The sequence below is a fragment of the Neoarius graeffei genome, chromosome 2 (assembly GCF_027579695.1).
Source record: "Neoarius graeffei isolate fNeoGra1 chromosome 2, fNeoGra1.pri, whole genome shotgun sequence".
In the NCBI taxonomy this organism is placed as follows: Eukaryota; Metazoa; Chordata; class Actinopteri; order Siluriformes; family Ariidae; genus Neoarius; species Neoarius graeffei.
In genome coordinates, this window is record NC_083570.1 from 17,852,949 (window position 1) to 17,866,096 (window position 13,148).

The window sequence follows — 13,148 nt, forward strand, 5'->3', positions numbered from 1 at the left end:
TTTGTGTGTCTCACCATGTTTTGGGGAGAAGGGATCGTCAGCGGCGTTGAGGCACAGGATAGGGACAGCCATCTGGGGCAGTTTGTAACCCGGACTGGCATCCTGGTAATAATCAGTGCACGACTTGTAGCCAAACAGCACAGACGTGAAGCGCTCGTCAAACTCCCGAATCGTGCGTGCCTGGACACAATCAGTTATCCTTAGGCAGGTTTAAAGACTATAAAGTAATAATCTGACAAGTATGCTGATCCCACAGCGCTCCTGCATTCTCAAATCTGATTGATTAATATGGTTAAGTTGGCTTAAATCATGGCTCATTTTTGGAACTTGTCTCCAGTGTCAGTGGTAAAAGATGTACAGTAACTTTTCCAACATGAGGAAATCTTCAACATGGAGGACTTCATGTGTTTCTCCGTAACATGACAAGCTGCTTGTTTTTTTGCCATTATGTTTATAGCTGCTATAACGTAAATAAGAACAGCAAATAACTTGCTTCGTGGCTGTTCCACAACTGTAAATGTAACTCTAAAAAGTATCAGATGTTGCTTTTTTTTACTTAATAAAATAAATGTAACTCTTGGCAAATTGCTGTGGTAGAAGAGAAATAAAACATTTTATTATATCCACATTCACTGGATATGAGCAATCGCACGCTCTGATTGGCTACTCTACTATTGCTGGGTTTCACGTGACATCACATCCACCTCAAAACTTTAGCTGGTGGTCTATCAAAGCTCAGCTGACAAAGCGTTTGCATGGAGAAGGTGCATTGCTCGCATGAAAAATGTCTTGCGTTGTTTTAGGTTGCTCGAATCGATCAAACTGTGAAACTGATAAAAGTTTCTTCAGGGTTCCCCGTGAACTAATAAAAAAAGGGTGAACGAACACAGGATTTCACAGAAAGGTGGCTTTCAAAATCGAAGCATGCTCGAGTTTGCAGTGGTCACTTGGTGAAAGGTTTGTATCTCCCTCTCAGCTACGTCCTTAGTGTTTTCCAAGTGCTTTTCTTGCTACGTGTTGTTATTTTACGGAACTTTTTTTTAGTCACGAAGTGCTAAAGTCCCCAGCTGTTTCTTTGTTTCCTTCTCACAAAGTCCATATGCATGAAGGTCGTGACAAAACTCTTCCCCAGCCGTACAGTTACAATGTGCCGTGATCACTTCTTCTCCGTCTTGTTTAACTAAGATCCAGGTCTTTAAAGGGGTTTCTGATGATCTTTGTGAATGATTTACCTGAGAGATAAGCGAACTGTTGGTTGTTTACACTTCAACTTGCAGCGCTTCGTTGTAAAGAACGAAAAGCTTAAAAAATATATTTTACACGGGCAAAAACAATACAGGATTCATTCGGCAGCGACTTGATAGCGAGGTCCTTTACCCAGCCACATATAAAAAAAAAAATTGTAAGCCTCCATACTCTTTCATGCTTTCATGTGTTTTGCGGTGTAGAAGGACGTCTGCAACACCAGATAGTTCGAGATGTCGGGGAACTCGACTGAAGGGTAGTTTTTGAGATCGTATGACAAATCCTTCTTTCCCAGACTGTACTCCATTGCACATAGCAATCTTCTGAATATATCTAAAGCCAGCTGTGGCTTCTAGATTACGAGTGTACTCTGATAAGTTATCGCAAGTTGTTTGCACTACGGCAGCTGTTTAGACCACCAGCTATTTCACTTCCGGTAAAAACTTCCGCTAAGAAAAATCACATGACTGAAACCCAGCAATTAGGATATCAGCTCATATACCGTGAGTAGACAAAAACAAAATGGCGGAGCGTGTTGTGTTGCTGAACCAACCGAGGATGAAATAAAAACTCTATTCGCAAACAAAACCCTAAAAAATACAAAAAAAAGCAACAAAATATGGAATGAAAAGTATTTGATGGTAAGAACATCTCTTTGTCATTTTTCAATAATTATTATTATCGCAGGGCGGCACGGTGGTGTAGTGGTTAGCGCTGTCGCCTCACAGCAAGAAGGTCCAGGTTCGAGCCCCGTGGCTGGCGAGGGCCTTTCTGTGCGGAGTTTGCATGTTCTCCCCGTGTCCGCGTGGGTTTCCTCCGGGTGCTCCGGTTTCCCCCACAGTCCAAAGACATGCAGGTTAGGTTAACTGGTGACTCTAAATTGACCGTAGGTGTGAATGTGAGTGTGAATGGTTGTCTGTGTCTATGTGTCAGCCCTGTGATGACCTGGCGACTTGTCCAGGGTGTACCCCGCCTTTCGCCCGTAGTCAGCTGGGATAGGCTCCAGCTTGCCTGCGACCCTGTTGAACAGGATAAAGCGACTAGAGATAATGAGATGAGATTATTATCGCATTTTTCACATTGCTTCTGTCTTTTCGCCGGTTTGTTTACATTCTTTATCTTTAAGCATTAAAATTTGTTGAAATTTTTTAGACTGGTTCAAAAGCTCAAAGAAGTTTGAAAATTACATCACTGAAATGTCCAAGGAAGAATTAAATAAATGTCTAAAGCTATTTCTATACCTCGACGGCAAGACGGCACTTTGTACAAAAAAAACAACACTGTAGTCAATTCATGCAGCCATTGATAGGTTTTTAAGAAGTCTGCCTAAGCGGGGATGATTTTTTTGGACGTTTTGTAGAAAAAGTTTTTATTTATCGAATTTCCAAAAATTAAAATAAAAATGCTGTTTCTCAAAATCCAGTGAATGTGGAGAGAATAAAACAGTTATTCCACTCAATCTCGTTGTACATGGCTTACAGCCGACTCGGTGCTATGCGCCTTATGGCTATCAGCTCATATCCGACTCGATTTCGTGGAATAACTGTAAATCATGTGCTGTGTAGGAAAATTATAAACTTTGCTCTAGTAACAGTGACTCTTCCTCATCACACCACCCCACTGCTGATTACTTTCCTCTAAAAATATAACATGAAGTGTTTGCTTCCTCACTTCAATTGAATAGCAATATCTACAGCAGCGTGCAAAAGTTTGCACCCCCTCGTTCATGTTGAATGGGAAAAACTAAAATGTAGCCGTATGTTTCAGACTGTCTATCTTGTCTACAAAAGATAAGAAGTTATAAATAAAAAGTGGCTGGATGCAACAATCTCGAGAAGAGGACAACAATCTGAAATGGCAAATTAGTCAAAAAACATAGTCCAAGTTTCCTCGTGATCGTCTCAGGTGCAAGGGTGGAAGAAGGAAGTGTAACATCAGGAAGAGTTATAAAGTTTTTCAGAGGAGATCGGAGTGAGTCATATATTGAAAAAAAAAAAAAGACGCAAACACACTATGAACTGATTATTTTTTAACAATTATTATACCTTTTATATGGTTTACTATTTAACAGTATTATTATAATGAAGAAACTTTATTGTGAAATTAAATCTGCATTACAGAAGCAGGATGATGTCAGGAACAATAACTGTACCTTTAGCACGTGGTCTATGTTGATCACCTTCTCCAGGATCTTTCTGTGTCTAAGGACAGAGTGAGACACAAGCATTAACAAAGAGCTTCTTGTAAGTCCCCTTACGCGTGATGTCACACATCATGTGTTAATTTCTCCTGGGGGACAATTAGACACCGTCTTTCCTGTAAGCAAGGCTTAATCTGTCTTAAATATGGTTCGTTGTTTTTGGTTGTTCCAATCGGTCAAATAGAGAAATAGATAAAAGATATTGCCGTCTCCCTGGAACTTTGCCTTGAACTTCTGATTGTGGCGTTGGAACTTGACTTGGGCATTTCTTTAGTAAGGAAATATCTCTGATCCAGGAGTAGGAGATGTTTTTCACAGGAGGAAGAACCCAGTACACCTTTTTATCTGTAACTGTCAGTGAATCCCTTTGTTTCACTCCAGCTTCGAGCCCACAATAACGTGAGAGCAGCGTTCTCCAAGGCCTGCCATACAGTCGCAGTGTGCGGCCATGATCTCACCATTTTTTTCACTGACAATCCATGGAGTTTAAAGGTTTTTCGGTCATTCTTTGCGAGCGGTTAACCTGGAATAGAATATAGGTTGTATTCCGTCAGGTGACTTTTGCTTGCGAGTTTACTTCCGGTGAATGAAGTGGTGGTCGGGCAAACCGATTCGGCTGCCGTTATGTAAAGAGCGAGTGAAACCATCTCTGACTATTTTCGCAGTTTAGAGGCCAACGTAGGCAAGTAGGAATTTTTTGGGCTTTTTGTACGCGTCTTTGCGACGTTTGCGAGGATGCAACAAGTTTTAGTATCAGGTGTAAACAAACCACAGCCGCTCAATTTTCAATCCTCCCTGCTCTTCTCTTCCAGCGAACGCTATTTTTTTTTTAAATTAAAACAGAGAAAATGCAGTGAGAAGGTACATTCCAACATCTATGAACAGTTGTGGTCAGAAGTTTACATACAGTGATATGAATGTCATGGCAATATTTGGGCTTTCAATGATTTCTCTGAACTGTTCTTTTTCTGTGGCAGAATGATTGTACAGCATACTGTACATCTTTAAAAAAAACTAGAATTCAGTGCACAATTTTCTTTAGGTTTTCTGAAATCAACACAGGGTCAAAAGTATACATACAGGGTCAAAAATAGACATACAGCACACTTAATATTTGGGTAAAATGTCTCTTTGCAAGATTCACCTTGACCAAACATTTTGTTTACCATGAACAAGCTTAGGCGGCACGGTGGTGTAGTGGTTAGCGCTGTCGCCTCACAGCAAGAAGGTCCGGGTTCGAGCCCCGTGGCCGGCGAGGGCCTTTCTGTGCTGAGTTTGCATGTTCTCCCCGTGTCCGCGTGGGTTTCCTCCGGGTGCCCCGGTTTCCCCCACAGTCCAAAGACATGCAGGTTAGGTTAACTGGTGACTCTAAATTGACCGTAGGTGTGAATGTGAGTGTGAATGGTTGTCTGTGTCTATGTGTCAGCCCTGTGATGACCTGGCGACTTGTCCAGGGTGTACCCCGCCTTTCTCCCGTAGTCAGCTGGGACAGGCTCCAGCTTGCCTGCGACCCTGTAGAACAGGATAAAGCGTCTAGAGATAATGAGATGAGATGAACAAGCTTCTGGCAGAATTCTGGTCGGATATTTCACGACTCTTCATGGTAGAACTGGTAGAGTTCAATTCAATTTGTTTTTTTTTCTTGGCATGGACTCGACTTATAAGCACGGTCCATATATTTTCAACAGGGTTGAAGTCAGGACTTGTTTTAAGCTTAATGTTAGCCTGCTTTATCCTCCACAACCAGCTCTGATGCGTGTTTGGGTTCCATTGTCCTGTTGTAATTCCCAATCATGTTCAACTTTCCAATGGTTTGAGGTTATGCTGAAGAATTCTGAGGTCGTCCTCCTTCTTCATTATTCCATCCACTTTGTGCAATGAACCAGTTCCACTGGCAGCAAAACAGCCCCAGAGCATGATGATCCTACCACCACCACCACCACCAGCTGGTACAGTGTCCCTCTGTACATGGTGGTCATTGTGGCCAAACAACTCAATCTTTGTCTCATCTGACCACACAGCTTTCCTCCAGAAGGCTTTTTCTTTGTCCATGTGGTCAGCTTCAAACTTAACTAAAGCTTGAAGGTGTCAATTTTGGAGCAGGGGTTATTTCTTGGATAGCAGCCTCTTAGTCCCTGGTGATCTGAACTGTAGACAGTGATCCATCAGCTTCCAGTTCATGGCAGGGCTGTGCCATGGTGGTTCCTAGGTTGTTCCTGACCATCCGAACCAATTTCCTTTCAGCTGAGGGTGACAGTTTGGGTTTTCTTGAAGCAAAGTGGCTTGGCAAAGTGACTACACCTCACAATAACTTGGATACAATTGTTTGAACTGACCTTGGAATTTGCAGTTGTTTAGAAATGACTCTAAGAGACATTCCGGAGTAGTGTACACTACCGTTCAAAAGTTTGGGGTCACCCAGACAATTTTGTGTTTTCCATGAAAAGTCACACTTTTATTTACCACCATAAGTTGTAAAATGAATAGAAAATATAGTCAAGACATTTTTCTGGCCATTTTGAGCATTTAATCGACCCCACAAATGTGATGCTCCAGAAACTCAATCTGCTCAAAGGAAGGTCAGTTTTATAGCTTCTCTAAAGAGCTCAACTGTTTTCAGCTGTGCTAACATGATTGTACAAGGGTTTTCTAATCATCCATTAGCCTTCTGAGGCAATGAGCAAACACATTGTACCATTAGAACACTGGAGTGAGAGTTGCTGGAAATGGGCCTCTATACACCTATGGAGATATTGCACCAAAAACCACACATTTGCAGCTAGAATAGTCATTTACCACATTAGCAATGTATAGAGTGGATTTCTGATTAGTTTAAAGTGATCTTCATTGAAAAGAACAGTGCTTTTCTTTCAAAAATAAGGACATTTCAAAGTGACCCCAAACTTTTGAACGGTAGTGTATATCTGTGATCCTCCTTCTCAGATCTGCACTGAGCTCCTTGGACTTTCCCATTGTATTGTGTTTTGGTCAATCCAACGAATGCTGTAAACAAACCCTTTTTATGAAGGCACAGAGAAGCTACCAGCTGTAGTCAATCATGATCACTAACAGGAAGTTAAGAGACCTCGGCCTTGGCAAGATAAAAGACATTTTGGAAGTTTCAGCACCTCTCAATTAATAATCTAAGTGAGCAAATGTAAATTTTTGACCCTGTGTTGATTTCAGAAAGCCCAAAGAAAATTAAAACTTGTGCACCAAATTCATGGTTTTTTCTTTTCAAGAAATATGTTGTACAATCATTTTGCCACAGAAAACAAACAGTTCAGAGAAATCACTGAAAGCCCAAATATTGCCATGACATTCATATCCAAGATGACATTCATGTCACTGTATGTAAATTTCTGACCACAACTGTAGGTAACGCTAGACCACAAATCTACATCGTCACTCCAATTATTTTGAGGAATTTTGTAAGGATCATAGCTACCAATAAACTCTAATTTCCACGTACATCTATCCTTTGCTTCTTTCTGACTTTGATTATCCAAGTAATCCAGTAGTGAAGCTTTTTTAGCTGTAGTTTTCTTTGAGCTACAGACATCTGACATCTTCAATATTGCTTGTCTTCAGTATGTAAACAAAGTTCACTTGTCTCCCAGGACAAAGGTAGCAATGCTTGCTAACATATATGTGACATCAGTGCAAGGAGTCTACTGATGCTCCTGAACATCCCTTTACTCCACCCCATCTCAGTTTGTAATCAGCAAGCGCCCAGCGCAGCCTGGTAATTAACCTGTGAGCAAAAAAAAAAAAACCTCTTGGCTTTGAAAGATGCAATGAAGTGCAGAGAACTAGAATATATAATATTATATATCAGCAGTACTTATTCATGAACAGAATGAAGCTGAAAGCAGAATTCTGGACCGGTATGAACACTATATAAAGTATTATTGTACTGTGTTATTTCTATATTATTTCACATTCTCCGTGCTATTTCGCTTACTATAAAAGCAGCCAAAAAATAAAAAATAAACTCATGAATCAATAAAATTGAATGAAGTAATTCACCTTTTGATTGCGTGGCACAGGTTACTTGTGAGGTGGCGATTGAAAAGCAGCTTGTTGATCGGTTGCTCCAGGGATTTGGAGGATTCGAATGAGTTCCAGCTCACAGACAGGGTGACACCCGCGATCATCTTCGAGTCTCGTCCTTTTCGCGCCAAATAATTAAGCAACAACATCCTGAGGGTGAGGGCGAGCAAGAAAATAATGACTTCCATCACATTTTGGTCTCTAAAGCTCACATGGAACAATGCAGTAACAGAGAAAAGATATGAAGAAATATTTATTCGTATAAATACGCAGGTAATTATAGAAAATAGAAAATCATGCACGCTGATTGGCCGAGAAATTCGGACTATTTCTCGATAATCACCTCGAGCGACTCGGTAAAATGGCGAACCGTGAGGAAGAATTACAGATTATGAAAGAAAACACCGTTCCTAAAATCACTAAAGATGCTATGAAGTTTGGTCTGAAACTATTCAAAGGTAAGGTGGAATTGTGATTTACTTTATCGATTTCAAAACAAAGGATTTTATGCGACTCGGTGTAGATAAGTGACAAGTCTGCTCGCACTGTTATTACATTTACACGCTGCTTTAGAAGTTTGAGGGGGGTTTTTTTGTAATGCGTTTTTTTAATAATATTAATCACCTGTGTATTTATAGTAAAACAATTATCCACCTCAGGCTCAGTGAATATCGATGAATAATTGTTAAATAGTTAATAAGTTAATTACTCCAGCCTCATGATAAAAAGCTTTTGCCCTAAACTGATGATGTTTTCTGGTCTGGACTGCTCTCGTCCAGCTAATTAATCAGCGAATTAAAAGCTGTTCATGAGCTGAATGGAGATTTAGCGCTGGACTTTAAATGCATGTTTGAGCAAGGAAAAGAAAAAAAACGTGAAAAGAATGTAAATGTACTGCTGTATATTAGCACCACCCACTGGCTGGAAACTTAAAGAGTCATCTTTAAGAGGATATTCCTCTCCGTGTGTGTATGTGTGCATGCACGCAGATTTCTCACCCCCCAAGAGACACCCCAGCTCCAATAAGAGGGGCCTGTGGGTGGAGCTCTTTCACATGATTGACAACCGTCTCCACGTCTTGAGTATTCGCAGCACAGAACGTCAGAGGAGTCTGAGAGAGATGATACAGTGAGTCAGCCAAACTATAGGTCAGGGGTTCTCAACCTTTTCTACTTTAAGACCCACCTATTCATACTTGTAACGAGTCGGGGCCCATTAAAAAAGACCCCCAATTATTTTGGCTCATCTATTATATTAGAATCTAATAATCTATTGTAAAGTGTATTCATGGGTTGTGACATCACCCCCTGTTACAGATGGAGCCCAGGAATTAAACAAGTGCAATAAAAACAAACTGTTTTTAATTGTATTTAAAACTGTATGGATGTGCCAGAAGGCAAACCATGCATGCAGGGCATTCTCACTCAAAAGCAATTAATGATCCAAAAGTGGAGTCTGGTCCATTAACACAAGAACTTATTACCATGTTTGTGTTCAGCAAACAAGCAAGTTATTAAAACTAAGAAGTACACTCAAAAGAAGTGGATATGGAAACCACTCGATGGGATTAGATCCTTACACGCTAACAAAGAAGGATTTTTCCTATGAGTTGGAAAATTAAGAGTTCCCCGACATCTCAAAGAGCATGGAGGTGTCCTTTTTTTAAATATGCGGCTGGTTTAAAGATGTGGGGATCAGGACACTACAAGATAGACAGCAGTAGATGGATCTAAGTGCAGGGAGAGTGTGTATTAGCAGGCGTGAGATTTACAAAAGCAAAAGACAAAGCAGAATCATAAATATTTAACCCATTGACGCCGGATGCTGCGTCGCGCAACATTGCCCCTAGCGCCGGTTGTTGCATAACGCAGCATTGCCCCAAATGCTGGTTGCTGCATAATGCAGCATTGTTGATTTGTCATTATTTTCAAGACGCATGCCAGATTTGTTTTTTTTATAAAAATGTGTTAGTGTTAATGCTGAATGAGCATGATCCAATAAAAGCAGATAATTTTATCTTTTAAATGCAACTTATTTCATGTCTTTATGTGCTTCAGAGGCTGAGATATTGAATTTTTCATAGGCGTTTTCAATTAATTATTTTTATTTCAGAAAACCCTCAGGCAGATGGGGACCTTTTCTAAAAACTGGCTTAGGCATTTGCAGACGTTTTTTTGCAGGCGTTTCAGGCGTCAATGAGTTAAACAGCGCTATTAACATGGCTAGAAACAAACGTGACAGTGATAATGATGATACTTTGCAAAGCCTCTCTGAAAACAGCTTCCGTATCTGTGCGCCAGGCTCAAGTGCGCAAAGGCAAGTCAAGTCACGTACTGTGTGACCACAACTTTTAGTTCACGTGTACAGTAGTGCTTGAAAGTTTGTGAACCCTTTAGAATTTTCTATATTTCTGCATAAATAGGACCTAAAACATCATCAGATTTTCACACAAGTCCTAAAAGTAGATAAAGAGAATCCAGTTAAACAAATGAAACAAAAATATTATACTTGGCCATTTATTTATTGAGGAAAATGATCCAATATTATACATCTGTGAGTGGCAAAAGTATGTGAACCTTTGCTTTCAGTATCTGGTGTGACCCCCTTGGGCAGCAATAACTGCAACGTCCAGTAACTGTTGATCAGTCCTGCACACCGGCTTGGAGGAATTTTAGCCCATTCGTTCATACAGAACAGCTTCAACTCTGGGATGTTGGTGGGTTTCCTCACATAAACTGCTCGCTTCAGGTCCTTCCACAACATTTCGATTGGATTAAGGTCAGGACTTTGACTTGGCCATTCCAAAACATTAACTTTATTCTTCTTTAATCATTCTTTGGTAGAACGACCTGTGTGCTTAGGGTCATTGTCTTGCTGCATGACCCACCTTCTCTTGAGATTCAGTTCATGGACAGATGTCCTGACATTTTCCTTTAGAATTCGCTGGTATTATTTCAGAATTCATTGTTCCATCAATGATGGCAAGCCGTCCTGTCCCAGATGCAGTAAAACAAGCCCAAACCATGATACTACCAACACCATGTTTCACAGATGGGATAAGGTTCTTATGCCGGAATGCAGTGTTTTCCTTTCTCCAAACATAACACTTCTCATTTAAATCAAAAAGTTCTATTTTGGTCTCATCTGTCCACAGAACATTTTTCCAATACCCTTCTGGCTTGTCCATGTGATCTTTAGCAAACTGCAGATGAGCAGCAATGTTCTTTTTGGACAGCAGTGGCTTTTGCCTTGCAATCCTGCCATGCACACCACTGTTGTTCAGTGTTCTCCTGATGGTGGACTCATGAACATTAACATTAGCCAATGTGAGAGAGGCCTTCAGTTGCTTAGAAGTTACCCTGGGGTCCTTTGTGACCTCGCTGACTGTTACATGCCTTGCTCTTGGAGTGATCTTTGTTGGTCGCCCACTCCTGGGGAGGGTAACAATGGTCTTGAATGTCCTCCATTTGTACACAATCTGTCTGACTGTGGATTGGTGGAGTCCAAACTCTTTAGAGATGGTTTTGTAACCTTTTCCAGCCTGATGAGCATCAACAACACTTTTTCTGAGGTCCTTAGAAATCTCCTTTGTTCGTGCCATGATACACTTCCACAAACATGTGTTGTAAAGATCAGACTTTGATAGATCCCTGTTCTTTAGATAAAACAGGGTGCCCACTCACACCTGATTGTCATCCCACTGATTGAAAACACCTGACTCTAATTTCACCTTCAAATTAACTGCTAATCCTAGAGGTTCACATACTTTTGCCACTCATAGATATGTAACATTGGATCATTTTCCTCAATAAATAAATGACCAAGTATAATATTTTTGTCTCATTTGTTTAACTGGATTCTCTTTATCTACTTTTAGGACTTGTGTGAAAATCTGATGATGTTTTAGGTCCTATTTATGCAGAAATATAGAAAATTCTAAAGGGTTCACAAACTTTCAAGCACCACTGTATATCGCCACCAAAATGCCTCATTTTCACTGATAACCCGTCGCAAAGTATCACAAGCTGTAAGTGTGACCGTAGCTTAATGAGGCGGATGTGATGTCGGATGCAACCCAGCGATTGTACCCTACTACAATTAAAAATTAATGTCAACTTGAGAAAAAATTCACGGCCCACTAGATGATACTTTCGTGGGTCGCAGCCCAGTGGTTGAGTAACACTGCTATAGGTCATATTTGCTAGCTGCACAGAGTCGTCACTCAGGGTCCACTACATCGAGACTGTGTCTGTTCCCCGAGCTCAACAAAAAGGTAGAAATTTTCAGAGAGTTTGTTCCAGTAACCTAATCAATATAAAATTAGATCATACTGACTGTACAGCTGCTGCCAGCACCTTTGATCTAAAGGTGGGGCTATTAAATATTAGATCTCTTACATCTAAAGCGCTAATGGTTAATGAACTCATTACTGATCAGGAGTTTAATGTACTTTGTTTAACTGAAACATGGATTAAGCCAAATGAATATATAGCATTAAATGAAGCGAGTCCTCCTGGATACAGTTATATACACCAGCCTCGTCTAACTGGCAGAGGAGGAGGCGTCGCGGTTATTTATAACGATTATCTAGGTGTAACACAAAAACCTGGTTATAAATTTAATACATTTGAAGTTCTTCATACTCATATAATGTATGTAGCCTCAAATATAAGTCTACCCAGTTAATTCCATAGCTTATTATTTACAGGCCCCCGGGGCCATATTTTGAGTTTCTTTCTGAATTTGCAGATTTTATCTCAGATCTGGTTATTTCCTTAGACAAAGCTTTAGTTGTCGGAGATTTTAATATTCACTTCGATAACCCAGAAGACCCTTAAAAAACAGCGTTTGCGTCCATTTTAGATTCATAGGACCAACCCATAATGGTCGTCACACCCTTGATCTAATACTAACATTTGGGTTAAACGTAGACAATATAGTCATACTTCCACAGTCTGAAGTTATCTCAGATCATTATCTCATCTCATTCAAACTATGTCTGAGTAATAATATATGCACCTCACCATGCTACTGTATTAAACGTACATTCACGTCAACTACTGCACAGAGCTTTATAAATGATCTCCCAGAGTTATCAACTTTGATTGGGTCACTGTCAGCCCCTGCAGAACTTGATCAGGCAACTGAATGCTTAGAGTCAACATTCTGCCATACCTTAGATAATGTAGCTCCTCTAAAAAGGAAAATGGTCAGAGACAAAAAATTAGCACCCTGGTATAATGATGACACTTGCACATTAAAACAGACCACTCGAAAATTGGAACGTAAATGGCGTCAAACAAAATTGGTAGTGTTCAAATTAGCGTGGAAGGAGAGCTTTCTGAAGTACAGAAAAGCTCTTAGTGCTGCGAGATCAACATCTCTCTTCCCTAATAGAAGATAACAAAAATAATCCTAGATTCCTATTTAATACTGTAGCAAAATTAACCAGGAATAAGTCCACTATAGACACATGCATACCTGCAATATATAATAGTAACGATTTCATGAATTTTTTTAATGACAAAATTGAGAATATCCGACAAAAAATTCAAACTACTAATTTAAGGTCAGACAATGAAAGTGACCTTGTAGTTAACTATATAACTGTATCAGATCATCAGTTAGAATGTTTTACTCCCCTTAAAGA

The 13,148-nt window shown here is 40.1% G+C and overlaps 1 protein-coding gene across 3 annotated transcripts in view; it reads right to left on the reverse strand.

Annotated features, from left to right (window-relative positions):
• Positions 1 to 13,148, reverse strand: part of LOC132881462 (phospholipase ABHD3-like) — a 33,452-nt gene that overhangs the window by 3,552 nt on the left and 16,752 nt on the right. For all 3 annotated transcript variants that reach the window (XM_060913934.1, XM_060913933.1, XM_060913935.1), the window contains exons 5-8: positions 8,497 to 8,609; positions 7,475 to 7,648; positions 3,398 to 3,446; positions 15 to 180 (exon numbers count right to left, since the gene is read on the reverse strand). In XM_060913934.1, the coding sequence (XP_060769917.1) occupies positions 15 to 180; positions 3,398 to 3,446; positions 7,475 to 7,648; positions 8,497 to 8,609 (502 nt within the window). The remainder of the gene's footprint in view (positions 1 to 14; positions 181 to 3,397; positions 3,447 to 7,474; positions 7,649 to 8,496; positions 8,610 to 13,148) is intronic.